At 41.7% G+C, this 13,857-nt stretch overlaps 1 protein-coding gene across 1 annotated transcript in view; it reads right to left on the reverse strand.

Moving 5' to 3' along the window:
* ctdp1 (CTD (carboxy-terminal domain, RNA polymerase II, polypeptide A) phosphatase, subunit 1) overlaps positions 1–12,573 on the reverse strand; it is a 62,943-nt gene extending 50,370 nt beyond the window's left edge. Inside the window, exons 1-8 of the mRNA XM_041955242.1 lie at positions 12,098–12,573; positions 10,713–10,796; positions 9,884–9,977; positions 9,271–9,399; positions 8,110–8,260; positions 6,998–7,088; positions 6,400–6,566; positions 522–1,577 (exon numbers count right to left, since the gene is read on the reverse strand). Coding sequence (XP_041811176.1) covers positions 522–1,577; positions 6,400–6,566; positions 6,998–7,088; positions 8,110–8,260; positions 9,271–9,399; positions 9,884–9,977; positions 10,713–10,796; positions 12,098–12,393 — 2,068 coding nt within the window. The 5' untranslated portion in view covers positions 12,394–12,573. The remainder of the gene's footprint in view (positions 1–521; positions 1,578–6,399; positions 6,567–6,997; positions 7,089–8,109; positions 8,261–9,270; positions 9,400–9,883; positions 9,978–10,712; positions 10,797–12,097) is intronic.
* Between the last annotated feature and the right edge of the window lie 1,284 nt (positions 12,574–13,857).

Consider the following 13,857-nt stretch of genomic DNA (forward strand, 5'->3'; position numbering starts at 1 on the left):
GTTGTCATATGTTAATCGGAGTCCATCACACTGGCACACACCTTCCTAGAACAGAAGACCTCTGAGATATAGTAACAGTGTTGACAGTGTATTTAATCTCAATTATCTCTGCTCAGCTTAAGTTTGACAAGGCTCAGACACACAAATCTGCCAATATGCCGGTAAGTCTGGCATTTAAATGAGCCTTGCATGACCCTTCTTGAATTCTAGTCTCATTAGCAGACCATTACTTGCATCAGTTACGAATGATGTTCCAGCACACAGCTCCTAAAAATACATTCAGCTACATTCAGCAAAAGGAACAAAATGAAAACGTGCAGGTCAGAAACAGAACTAAAGGTATTTCCACTTTCGAATCTCAAACCTGAGTATCGGTCAGGCTCTAAAAGGATGTGTTTAAAGACCATGTGAGAATAATACCATGAAAAGTTTAGAAAGAACAATTCATTGTCAGACATGACACTACTCCCACTAAGCTACTGCCGTATGCTTGGTCAACAGCGCCGTACATTTCTACAAACCTGCTCTTGCTGCGATTAGATGTGTTGTCCGACTGGGATCTTGAAAGCTGAGAAGCAGACTCTTGCCAATCTTGGCCCCCAGTGCTTTGGCATGGTAGGACTCGCGAGTCCTCTCCATGGGGTAGTTGGTCGGGTACAGGCCACTGAACACTATCGTCGTGCCCTCCAGTGTCTTGCTTTTCAGCTCCGGGACAATCTTGCGAATGTCCGGCATTTCAGAGGCCCCCTTCTTCAGGTAAACCTCGTAGCGTGCGTAGTACTCGGCGTGGATCCTTTCCAGCACTTCCTCCAGGTAGATCAGGTGATCATCCTGGTCATTATCAGCTTCTTCTTCCTCTTCCTCCTCATCCTCCATACTCTGGTCCAGCAGTTCCTCTCCCATGGTGACCCCAGATTGTTCACTATTCTGGGACTCTGTTTCTGGCTCTCTCCTATCTGAGCAGCCGTTACCCAGCTCGGGGTCTGGGAGAAGAACTCCTGAAGGTTCTGCTGCATCAGTGCTGGTTTCTCCGTCACTTCGACCTTTACTGTCCCCTTCCCTTGCCCCATCCTCATCGCCAGGCTCTTGCCTGACACCCTCCTGTGCAGATTTCTTTGCCTGGCAAGACTTGCCTTCACTGTCACTCTCTGATGAGGGAGGCTTTTCTGTGATGGAGTCATTGTCACTGTCACTGGAAAGGTCAAAGTCCAAGTTATTGCATTCATGGCTTGGTGCTGACGAGTTTGCACTGTCTTGTGCCTCGCGTGTCGCCACTGTGCTGTTGCTGTCATCTTCCTTAACATTTGTTCTGTCGCCCACCTGAGTTTCCTTTGACCCCGCCCCAGACTCCGCCCCGGTCTCTGACTCTTTACTTTGTCCCGATTCATCCTCCACGAGCCCTGTGGGATGTGTCCGTTTGTTTGTTGGTACTCCCTGAGAAGCCTGAGGTGCTGTGGACTCTTCCTTTCCAGAAATGTTGAGGTCTTTCGTTCTTTTCCTGGGGCCATTATTTTGCTCATCGACACCAAGTGTCCCGACTGACTCTGTGCTCTCTGCAGATCGACTTGATGAGCCACCTGCTGGAACAAGACAAGGTGATCACACACGATTCAAGGACACATGCACCGGAATCAATAGACAGTAAAAACAGCTACAAACTAAAGGATTCTGCTGTCAATCAAGCCAATTTACACCACATTTCGCATTCCTGACAACCATGGAGCTCCACATGATAAGTGTTGCATAAATAATCACATAAGTTGTGGAAATATATAAATGAAACAATAATTTGTGAAGCAATTTAAATAGCCCTTTTCAAAATACTGCTTTTATTTCATTATGGATTTTTTCCCCAATACCACTTTTTATTTCATCATGTCACTTTTCATGACACGCCTCTCAGCTAGCAGACTCAACAACTGCCACTTGAATATATCAGGTTAGTCCTGTTCAAGAGAGCAACAACAATCTTTTATTTATTGAGCCTAACAACGCTGTACACACTACTTACGTAGTTGGCTAACAAGGTAGGCAGCATTGTGATCTTAGTTTATTCCTCAACGTCAAAGTGCTGCCGCTGTTATTCAGAGTGACCTCGGCTGCGTTTTGAATGTAAAGATGTTCCTCAAAGAAAGACTCGCGACTCTGAAGATCACAAAGATGGACAGAATTTCTCTGTTCTGTTACTCAAAGCAAGCACTGACTGAAAGTAACCCTTTTAGCTTCTAAAGCTTTGCTAAAGTCACTGTGTCTCTGTACTGTCTTCAGCTGCAAAGTACTTTATCAAACCCTCACTGGGGAAATTCAATTTACGGCAGCAGCCTCCAGTTGGTGCATGCAGAACAACACTGTCTTTGTTGGCCACAGTTGGATAAATTAGGCGGGGGTACGTGATAAGATGAGACGAGATCTAATGTCATTTGTCGCTTGTCATGAGTGACAACAAGGTCCTGGACCTTCACCCACAAAAAGAGAAACTGATTGTTGCTATCTTTTTTTAACCAATTTTGTAGATGTTGTTCATTACATCATTGTGAAGTTAAGTTTAAGTTTATTTACTTTATTGATCCCAAGACTTGCAACATGCACCATGCAGTGAAACACACACAAGAGCAGTGGGCTGCAATCAAGCGCCCGCGGAGCATATTGGGGGGGTTAAGTGCCCTGCTCAAGGGCATATCAGCCAGCTAAAACTCTAGGCCATGCCTAGTTGCCAAGTTATTTATTTTATTTTTTTTATCATAGCACTAGCATTCATTTATCTACTCCCAATTTTTTTACTTCCTATTTTCCCAAACATCAAACATCCAACCACAGCCAACTTTCTTCCTGAAACTACACTGTGCCAGAGCATGAATTTAGTTAATGCCTAACTAAACTGAAACTAACTAAATACTAGTAAGGTCAACATTACGACAAAGGAGAAAGCAAATCACACACACCTATGAAATATAAAGGACGACCCAATAAGGGTTTTTTTCTATCGTGGTTTTTGATAAAGAGAGGAGACATGTGCTTTAAGAGGACAATAATGTAATAAAGATAGAGCATGGTCTCTAAGAACTTCTTAGCTTTCTTTGCTAAATAATTTTGTTAGCATTTGCTTGTTCTGTTTCAAGAGTTTATACAGTGATACAACAGCTATACACAGTATGTGGATGACTGACATAACAGGACCAGCACCGGTTGCTTTTTATCTGTTTTGAAGCCAACTGACAGGAAAAGTGTAAAGCTTTACATTTCTTTGTGCACTCCTTTTATGTAATCTGGTACATTTTTAACTTGTCTGACAAGCTTTTGGCATTTTGTTACCTTCAGGGCTCTACTTACAAACTTAATCTTCACCACCTTTGACCACTTGTGATAATATGAAACAGATTTTGAGTGCCAAATTACAATGATACATTCAAGTAAACTTCAGGGCCCAAACTTCAAGCTAGAAAACTTCATGACCAAGAACTGAGCAACGCTGCTTAAAAAAATACTTTTGAACTGTATCCACCTGCTTTAGATATCACACACTACTTGACACCAAATAACCTCACTAGCCGTGATGGTTATGGGCCTTTTCACCATGTACTTAGCATTAATGCATTCTGGAAGGTCTGTGACCCCGTGATAATAAACCTCTTAGCAAGAACCTTCCTAACATTTCACACTGGTACATTCCACTCCAGGCGACAACCCAGATTTTAGCTCAGGAAGAGCTGCTCTGGCTGCCCCAGTTGGCAAACATCTCTCTGTGTAAAATCTTTTTCTAAGGCAAATCAGTGACACTGAGTGATTCCGGTGCAAGTGACTCTAGCTAAGCATGAAATAAAATCAAGTGATAACCTGTCAACAACACAGAATAATCCACAAGACAGCGGTACTGATACTGAGAGAGTCAAACTTGACAAGTAAGAATTGTGGTTTTTGGAGGCAAAGTCTCCTGTCGTTTCTGAACGAGACGGCTGGATGGACGGGAGAGGGCAGCGAAATAATCCGAGGAGGCAGGGCACGCTCGAGCGTGCACGGGCCAGTGGAGACCAGCCTTCAGAATACCAATGCAGCGACTGACTAGACTATGGGCCAAACTTTTTGTGTTAATACATTCTCAAAATCAAAGGACATATCAGACTTGCATTGTTTGCAGCAACACAATATCAACAATGGCTGACAGTATACAGGAGAGGATAATATTTAACAGCACATAATGATTCAGATGGTGTTGGGTAAGGATGAGCATGAGCTCTGTATTCAAAGTATACGGACACATAACAATATTTTTATGGTAACAATTGGTCAAATGACAAAGCGTAATGTGGCAGGGATGAACCACACAGAATTCTGCAACCTCCTCAGTTCTACGAAGCATTTTGGTGCCTTTCAGCGCATTGGTTTTTTTTTAATGCCCTCAACTTTAATATTCTGGTTCCCTCTCACTGCTCAATCCATGTCAATATTGTGTTTGTAGTAGTACCTACCTAACACTGTGGTGTTGAGGTGTTGAGTGATGCTTCACCTCCCAAATTAGTAGAAAAAAATGCAGATTTTGTCTCAATCACCACCAAATATTATTTGTATTTTGAAATGTAGCTTCATTTTAAAACTGCACTTTATGAATAAATCAGCCAGTATGTTACATAATTATCTGTTTCAGACATACATTTGAAACTTTAAATAGTCATAATACAAAATACAGTAGCTAACACCAAGGGATGTTTTAGTACAATCTTTTATGTAAATGTATGTTGTTGCTGTGATAGAGGTTACAAGAACATGTATAGATAATTGTCTCCTTAAACTACTTAAACTTGCAAAGCGGCAAGAGAGTTGCTTTAGGCAAAACACTTCATGTGTCATTTGCATTGGACCGAATCTGCTTTGGGAAAACTGACGCTTGTGTTTTAACCACATAAAGACGCTCTATGCTATCTTTGTATTTATCAACAACATAAGGGCCATTACTGAGCCTGGCAGCTGTTCTAACATGGGATCAGCACAACCAGGACTTATCATTACTTGATGTGACAGCGCGAGAGTGGGTGTAAATGAGGGGGGGTGGGTTCTGCAACAGTCCCCAGGGAGACACACAGGCTGGCTCCAAGCAGCTTGTTTCCCGCTACGGTAATGATGAGGATAACAGTGAGTCTCTGAGAAGATTCCCTCTGTGAGTTCAACACAGGGGGACAAACAGAGGTCACAGAATTGGAAGCCTTTAAGACGGTCTGTCCTTGTTCACTGACGGCACCTGTGATTCACGATGAGGTTTGTGGATAGAGGTGTGTAGGCTCATCATGTGAACTCAGGATTCTGGCTGCATGTGAATGTAGTGTGGATGAATATTTATTGTCTTACTCCAGCCTGAGTGTCTCTATAATAAATGATCCATGAGGAACCTTAGCATTTACCTAATATACAGCAAGTCTTTTAATATAAATGCTATCAGCATTTGAATAATCCCCCCTCTGTCTCCCCAGTCTGTCAGACCCACTGTTAAGATGTTAAGAATCCTCTTCTTCTACCTCTTATTGTTAATTCATTTAGATATTCAGATTTCCACAATTATCAAACACATTTGAAAAAACATTTGTGTGGTTGTCACTGAGGAGCAACACTACTTATCTATTGTAGTTTACTGGCTTCACAAATATTCCCTCTCTAAGTCTCTAAGCTATTTAGCCAAACCTCACTGCTGCTGTTTCTACCTTCGGTTTAATACTCGCATGTTAATTCTACAATCAAACAGCGGGATCATAGGTATCTGGTTATACTGTCTGGTTATTAATCCTCACCTGTAGCCAGAACAAAGAACTCTCCATTGTGTGGCCATTGTATAAAACAAAAATAACTAACAAGGCCTGATACGTCCAAATGACAGAAAACATTTTTCTACTACTTACATAAATATTCACAGATTATATATTTTGTACATAAATAAGTGTTCAACAGAAATCTTGTGCCTGATGTCATCGATAACACCGTAACTGGTGTGTTCTCCAAACATTATTTAACATCACTGAGACTAAGTGAGGCCCTAATGCCTCACAAATGAAAACTTCATGAATTGCATTGTATTCTTCAGTTTGCACAGAATTGGTCCTCTCACTGCAATTCACGTAGAAGCCCAGACTCAGTTTACTGTGCTTTATCTCACTGACGCTGAGCTCTGACATCATTTCAAACTATGTGCAACATTCAGCATTCAGCAGCCCAAGATCAGTGAATCCACTGGACTGACTTGCTTGTTAACTTCAGCTAAAAGTGCCTCTCTCGTGGTAATGTGCACAGTTCTGGAAACTACTCACTGGACAGTGCGTTCTTGGCTGTCCGTTTGACCCTCAGTGTTGCATAAACTGTCAGCAACTTTGTCATTACGGGGTCTTTCTGTAAGTCAAAGATGTGTGGGCACTGTACCTTTCTTTGCTATCTGAGCTTCCCGTGATCCAGGGGGGGCGTTGATGTCCCCTGTGCCCTGGAAGTAGGTGTATTTCTTCACAGTGATGAGGTTGGGTGCAAACTTCCACACGTCCTCTCGGTCATCGATTATGCAGACCATCGAGTCACCGCAGGGGAAAAGATTCCTGTCAGGAGAGTCATGCACAAGACACTAGCAAACCTGCTGAGCTTCTTGACAGATATCCAAACTCTTCCAGATAAATGCCGTGCAGCCATTATTTATCTCTCTTTGGCTGCAGTGACGCTGTAGTGACAGACTTTGTGTTTTGCTATGAATCACAATAGGGGGCACTTTAATTTCTTAAATCATCTGTCCATTCTTTTATTTGTAAGGAGATGTCACTGACAACCTTTCATGAGCGACACTGAGAAAGAATAATAGATTTCTGTGTGTGTTCGCCTACACTGACAATAGTGACAGATTGTTCGTAGTAAAAATGGTTACACAGGCAAAGAAAATCAGAGTTAAAAAAAAAAGTCAAATGTGGAGGGTCACCACAGAATTAACCACCAACAATTGATCTAGCTGTCAACTTTAGCAGAAGGAAATTCCCACCTAAGATTGCCAGTCTTGGAGAAAGGGTCAATGCATTCGTCTCTAGAAAGGATCCGATGAGAGAAAAGCTTCTTTTCAGGATCCAGAAAGCCTAAAAAAAGGAAGATAAAAGGGCAAAAAGAATCAAAAAGACAGATATTTGAATGCAAAATCTGAAATCATAAACTTCCTCTCCAAAGCCGCAGGAGGTATTTCTCTTACTTGAATAGTACAATAAACTACAGCACTTGCACTCAAATATGCTGCATTATTTCTAAGCCATTTCTATGACACATTAACAAAACTTTACTCTCATTTTGACACATTTTCGCTACATTTTCTTCTTACAAAATCAAGCTTTCTCAACTTTCTTAAGACGTGTGAAAAGAAATAAACAGTTTGATGAAAGCTTAGGCAGAGAAAGAACAAGGCAGCCAAGCCAGTGTCTCCTTTAACCACAACAGAAGACGTCAATAGCTGGAGCACTGCTCTGAAACATGCCGACCTCCTTGCATCAGGGCCAGTAGTAAAATCCAATTCAAAATGCATTAAACATTCATCATATGGAGGCAGAACAGTACTGGACTGGGGCTATTATATACAGTATGATGAAAGACTGCAGCCTGCATACCAAAAAGACAGCATATAAACACTCTACCTACACTTCAGTGTAATTCAGCCTTGAATCACAAACTGAAAACACTTTCATCTAAAGGGAAACCGACATCAGTCAGCTGCCAGCCAAACGCTGCAAAAACTAGGCTGGGAATGGAAGGACTGACTTGTGTACCTGCACATTTGTAACCTAACCAGCCAAAATGTTCATGCAAAACATTAAGTGGCTTCATGTGCATTTTAAAATGTAGCACCCCTGCTGCTTGCAAATGATACGTGGAAAAAATGCACATCAGTGAGCCAATATAACATCAGTTGGAATACAACATGAGCAGACACTTCCCTCTTATGGACAAAAACAGGCAATGCAAGTAGAAGACCAAGACTTCCCCTACACTTAAAACTAGAAATACTTTGCATACTGTTGCATTGATGTCAATAACACTACGTGGATTGATGCAATCAGGGCTTATAATGTGGAAAAAGTGCTGTGAAATGAAAAACAGTCAGTCCATTACCAGCAATGGTGTGTGCATATAGGCGGCTCCCAAATGTGAAGACATGTAACTCATAGAGCTTGGCAATTTTCTCCAGGAATTCCTTGCAGTGTGGGCGTAGTCGTGTGTGGAGCATAGGCTCTCCTCGCCCGAGCTGGAAGTGGAAAATGCCCTGGAGGAAATAACAGATTTAGGTCTCAACATCTACTTTTAAAGTACTGTTTTTTCAATTAGACTTTCAGTTAAAAAAACAGAGATTAGGACTTAAAACTGTAAAATACTTTTGTGGAATTACTTCAAGGACATGTTTCCAATGATACTTGGAGAGTAAACCTGACCTAAAAGTATGCAAATAACAGCGAGTACTTAATACGCAGTCACTTTTATTGAGGCTTTTCCATTATGCTGTCAGACAGCCCTTTGATCTAGCTTTGGAGAAGAATTCTGAAGAGAATTCAGAATCCATCCTCCTCCTGTGTGACATAAACCCAGACAGGCTCTATTGTGCTCGTCGGAAACCAAAAGGGATTATAGTCATTCCGAATGGCCACTCTAAAGCAGGGTAAAAAGCCAACTGTCATAGAGAGGCGCGATGCTTGTTTAAATATGAGAATAACGCACATCATTTCAGACTGCCTCTCCTGAAAGACATTCGTTGGGCTGCACCCAGTTGATCACATGCAAGGTGGCAAAACCAGCTGTATCAAGAAAGGAAAAAGGAGATCTTAAGGAAAAGTCCAAAGTTCGGCTCCCTTCTCACCGGGCCCACAGTCGGTTTTTCGATTGTGGGCCAGACAAACCCCTATTCTCACCTGTTAGACTGGTTTCAGGTTTACACACATATAAGCTTTTAAACTCATGAAGCTCACAAGTTAAAGGTTGTGTCCACTAGTAGTGCCACTGTGGGTTCCGGTTATGGCTAGGGTTAGTGTCAAACACATAATCTTGCATGTGCATGTGCATGCAAAAAAACCCCAAAAAAACAATCAAATTACATGCCAACAGTTCTTATCATGCTGATGTTTGTTCCAAGTGTTCATTGCTCTGACATGTTTTTAGTTATTTGATGCTACATTTTTTAGTGGTAGAATATAAAACTTAGGTTACAAAGGTCATAGACACTGAGGTTGCATCTCCATCACAGTGATGACAGGACAGAAGAGTGACATGATGGAATAATACCTTATTGGACATACGCTGGCAGTGCTGTTCAGTGGTGTGGATCAGTGTCTGGTCCAGATCCACCATCAGGACCAGCTTTTTGTTCCGGTGGAGCCTCTGCTGGTCTTCTCTTCCCAGCTGCTCTGCTTGCTGTTGGAGTAAATAAAGATAGTGAGCAGAATATCAGAAAAACTGAGTTTTTTTCAAACTTCAGGTTTTTTTAAATGACCACGGTGTTAATTATGTATATAATTGTTAATAAATAAAGCCTTTGTTACCAGAATTTTGCATATGGTTTTAAACTTAAATCTTCTTTGTAAGTACATCACCGTTTTTGTTGTGATTCTTATTTGTTGCAGCTTAGAGTAATGTTCTTTCTAAGAAGACATTCACCCTGAAATACATTCTACAGGAAACAGTGAGCATTCTTACATGAAATTTGAAGGTACGAAATACCAGGACGATTCAAAAACAGTCCATATAGAATATCTTGGAAAATATTCCAGAGAATTGGGGGCCCTGTGTTCCCACTAGCAATTCACACACATACAGGTCTTACAATGAAGTGAATGCTAAGTATTGTATATCTGCCCTACTAGCCCAGTCTTCCAGGTACCTGCATCACATGACTCACCTCTGAGCTGACCATCAGCTCAGGGACACTGTGCACCATGGAGACGGTTGCTGTGGAGATGGGAGTTTGCTGGTTCCCATTCGTGCTCTGCAGTCTGAGAGGGAAAAATAGAGTGGGAGTCATGCATCTTGTGGTTTGTGCATCTCTCAGGTCCTTGAACACATTGTGACTGAGAAGAAAGACGGCTTTCACAAACATGCAAATTAAAATGTGTTCGGCTTTGCAGATGTTACTGGGTTGACTTGAGCAAACATTTGTAGTGCATACATACATACCAGTACATCATACATCATCATCAAACATGTTATCCAGTGGCATCTGTAAAACATGTAAGTGCCAAACACTATCTTTGGCTTCAGGCAGTGTGCTTCTTTACATCAATAAAATCTGCATTAATTTACCTTGTCTTGGATTCTAACAGATGGTTGAAATTTTTACATCTATATAAAACTGACACCAGGGAGAGTGCAGTGTGACCACATGATTTATGACCTGAGATGTACTCGGCTCACTCTGCATGATCTCTGGTGCCCCCTGATGGTAATAAATGACACAGAATCCACCAAAAATAGATATATTAACTCAGTGTTAAAGGTACAGATATGTAACATCCTTTGCCAAGACCACTTAGTAATCAGCTCTAAACTATGCTGAAAGTGTCATGTGACTGTGTGAAATTGTAAGCATCGAATTTTTACTTTCTTTTGAGCAGTCAGCTCAGTGCAGTGTGAGAGCAATGTGTGAGCAAAAATGTCCGACATATCAGCCCAAGAATGAACAGGAAAAAGAAAACTTCAAGTGTAAAAAGTGACTGTTTGCGTTTCCTTACTGTGTCAGATCCTGGCCACATTCAGCACATAAACCCTTCATTACAATTGGATGGCTGCATTCTTCTATTCTGACGACAACACCTCTGGAAAAAAAAGAAAAAGAAGTGTAAGTGCTTGCTTGTTGGTACAGCAGTGATATTAGTTCCATCTTTTGGCAGGATTCTCATTAAGTGAACATTTGCTTTGCGGCTTGAAGGGCCCGGGTATAAATTAAGTTTATTACATCTCATGTTTTAGCACTTGTACCACACAGATTAGCTGTGAGTCAACTCTGTCAACTGAACAGGTCAGTATTGACAATAACGAAAAGCTCATCGTAATGCACACAGTGCCGTGGTTTTGTAAATGAGACACCACAGCTGATACTACCCTTATAAATACATTACAAATAGCTAACCTTTCACTATTCTGTGTAATTGTTTATGTTGCTTCCCTGATGTACACATTCTCCTTCTGCTGGTGCAGACCAAAGACTCTCTTTTCCACCCGATGTTTCAAAGCAGTCACTTTTAAAACATGGTCAACGTAGATATTATATCAGAGTGAGTACACCTTACTATCACTACACAAAGCATGGATTATCAGGAGTTGGAGCTTAGAAGGAGCACCTGAAGGCACCACAGAACCCTTCTCTCAAAATCGTGGCGGCATATCATTTTAACTGTTGAACCAGAGCTGTTTAGGTTCACTGATATCAGAGGTGTTTTTATCATTCTAATCCTAATCCTAAAGTTAAATGACATTGGGGCAATTTAAAGAAGTAGGCATGACAACGGCCGTCTCAAACTCACGTGGACAGCAGCAGACTGAGACCAGTCTTTTAACTGTCAACCTACTCAGCATGTACACATTTCGTGCACGCGAGGGACGGCTGCGTCAAGGCAAACAAAACGAGACAACGTTACAGGTCTGGTTCCCTTCAAAATAAAAGCGTACAAATGTTTTGCCTGTAAACTTGATCGCACATACTTCAAAGAGGCAGATCAAGAAACCATAAAATGTTTGCTTAAATTATGTTTACAATTGCTTTTGCTTTCCACTATACCTGTAACGACTAAAACGTTCAGAAAGAGTTTCTCTGAAAAAATAACCTTTTATTTTGAAAGTTATTGCCAAAAGTCTCTTTGTTTGTTTTGACTGACTTGACATGGTACGAGCAAGTACTGTGAGTGATGGTTTGAGTACGGCTAGCAAACAAGCTAACGTTAACTTAGCACCAATGTATAGCAATGTTAGCACGTTAGCTAGCTAACGTTGCACTGCGGGTTAAGTCAGTTACTGGCAAAGCGGTACCAAAACTACAGCTGACATGTTGCCTGTAGCCTTTCCAGGCAGGGGGCAAGTCAGCAAACACTAGTTAGCTATAGCAAGCAGAGTGACTCACCCGGGAGGTATGACTTGTCCAAGTTGACAGCATAGCTCCTTGACTACTCCAGCACGGTCCGATTTCACCTTCTTCTCTGGCAGCCTGGCAGCCTCTGCCCCCTTCTCCTGAGTTATGGGTGCACACAGTGCTAGCACGGAGTCCACGTTAACAAGAGACCCGGGTTTGACTTTCCACTCGAGAAGCCGTAGAGGGAGAGCCGCGGTCGGCCAGCAGATCTCCGCCACCTGCATCGCGGGGCCCTCCGCTGCTGCACCGCCGCCACCACCGCCAGAATCTGCAGGAGGATCCTCCATCTGCCCTGCACTCTCCAAAAATCCCTCAAGTTTTCAGCAGCGGTCCACTTAAAACGTATCCACTAGTCCTCGCAATGCCCCGTGTATCATTAAAACATGCACATCAACAGCACCGAGGAGGATTAAAACAAATGTGCTGCCGATTTAAACCCAGTAGCTTCCACAGACAGCTATGTTCGCTCTTCCCGCCCGTAAACAGGAAAGCGCAACACTGCAGCGACACGGGTCCCTTCAGCATCCGGTAGACCATGCAGCTGTGAAACACAGAACATTTCCGGTTAGGTTTCAAAATAAAGTCCTTGATGAAATACTTACGTCATGTGGTTTACTGAAACACTTTAAGAACCACAGTTCCACTACATATGTTTTCTAATTACCCCATTGTTTATTTTGAATATTTGTTGTTTTGGATTGTACCTGTATATCTGTTTGCTTTTGTACGAGTGAGCATTTTTACTAGCTTTCTTTTGAAGGCCGATCCATGATTCCGGTTTCTTTCTGTCGTATTTTGACGTTGCTTGCTGTAAATTCTGTACCCTGACAGTGATGCACTTGTGACAGCCGCAAAAAACGTGTCTTTATATTTGTGATATTGTTTTATATTATAGAAATAAATCCCAACAAAACAAACAAACAAAATCCACTCGTGCTAACTTAACCCTTCACTTGTTTTTTTCTTTGTCTCAACTTTCCATTAAAGCTTGAGATGGGAACCCTGAAACCTACAGAGACCTAACTGATGTAACATGATGTAACTTAGAAATAATACGACTGTAATATCCCATGTGACACAGGTTTAATTGCTAATGGACTATTGTGCATTCTACAACCTACACTATTAATGTGCATATCAGGTCAATCTGAAGCAAGTTTTTAAAATATGTTCCTGTGTGGGTTACATTACCTCCTCTCAAGTTCATATGTATTTGTTGTGTCCTGCATCATAGGCTACTGTAAATAATGACGTTTTGTTTGTTTGTTTTAACTCTACATGAATATCAAGTACAATAAACAGGACAGGGGCATGCCTCGAACCACTCTGTATAATCAATGACGTTCATGCCGGTACCTCCTACCAGAGAGTGCGCCATCAAGATACATCTCTGCCCTCTCGGCATGTCCGCCCATTGATACTTCACTGACTTCTCTGAACATCACCACCGAATTAATGAGACTCAGGTGACTTTCTCTTCCTTGAAACATTGAAAATTGTGACAGGCCAATCAGAGCTCCTGCTACAGCTCTGTGGTTTGGGTTGGGCTTCTTTTAATTAGTCTCACTAAATGTTATTAAGAAGTGTTGGGTTTTTTTTTGAACAGTGAGTGCTCTGCTTACTTTTACTTCACTACACTGAAAGTAAGACTTTTACATATGAGCATGATTTTGTGACATCATAGCTACTTTGGAAGCCAGTAATTGTTCAATATGCACCTTTAGCAAATGTGATGTCCAGTGCACATACAC

Source organism: Chelmon rostratus, chromosome 16 (genome assembly GCF_017976325.1).
Source record: "Chelmon rostratus isolate fCheRos1 chromosome 16, fCheRos1.pri, whole genome shotgun sequence".
In the NCBI taxonomy this organism is placed as follows: Eukaryota; Metazoa; Chordata; class Actinopteri; order Chaetodontiformes; family Chaetodontidae; genus Chelmon; species Chelmon rostratus.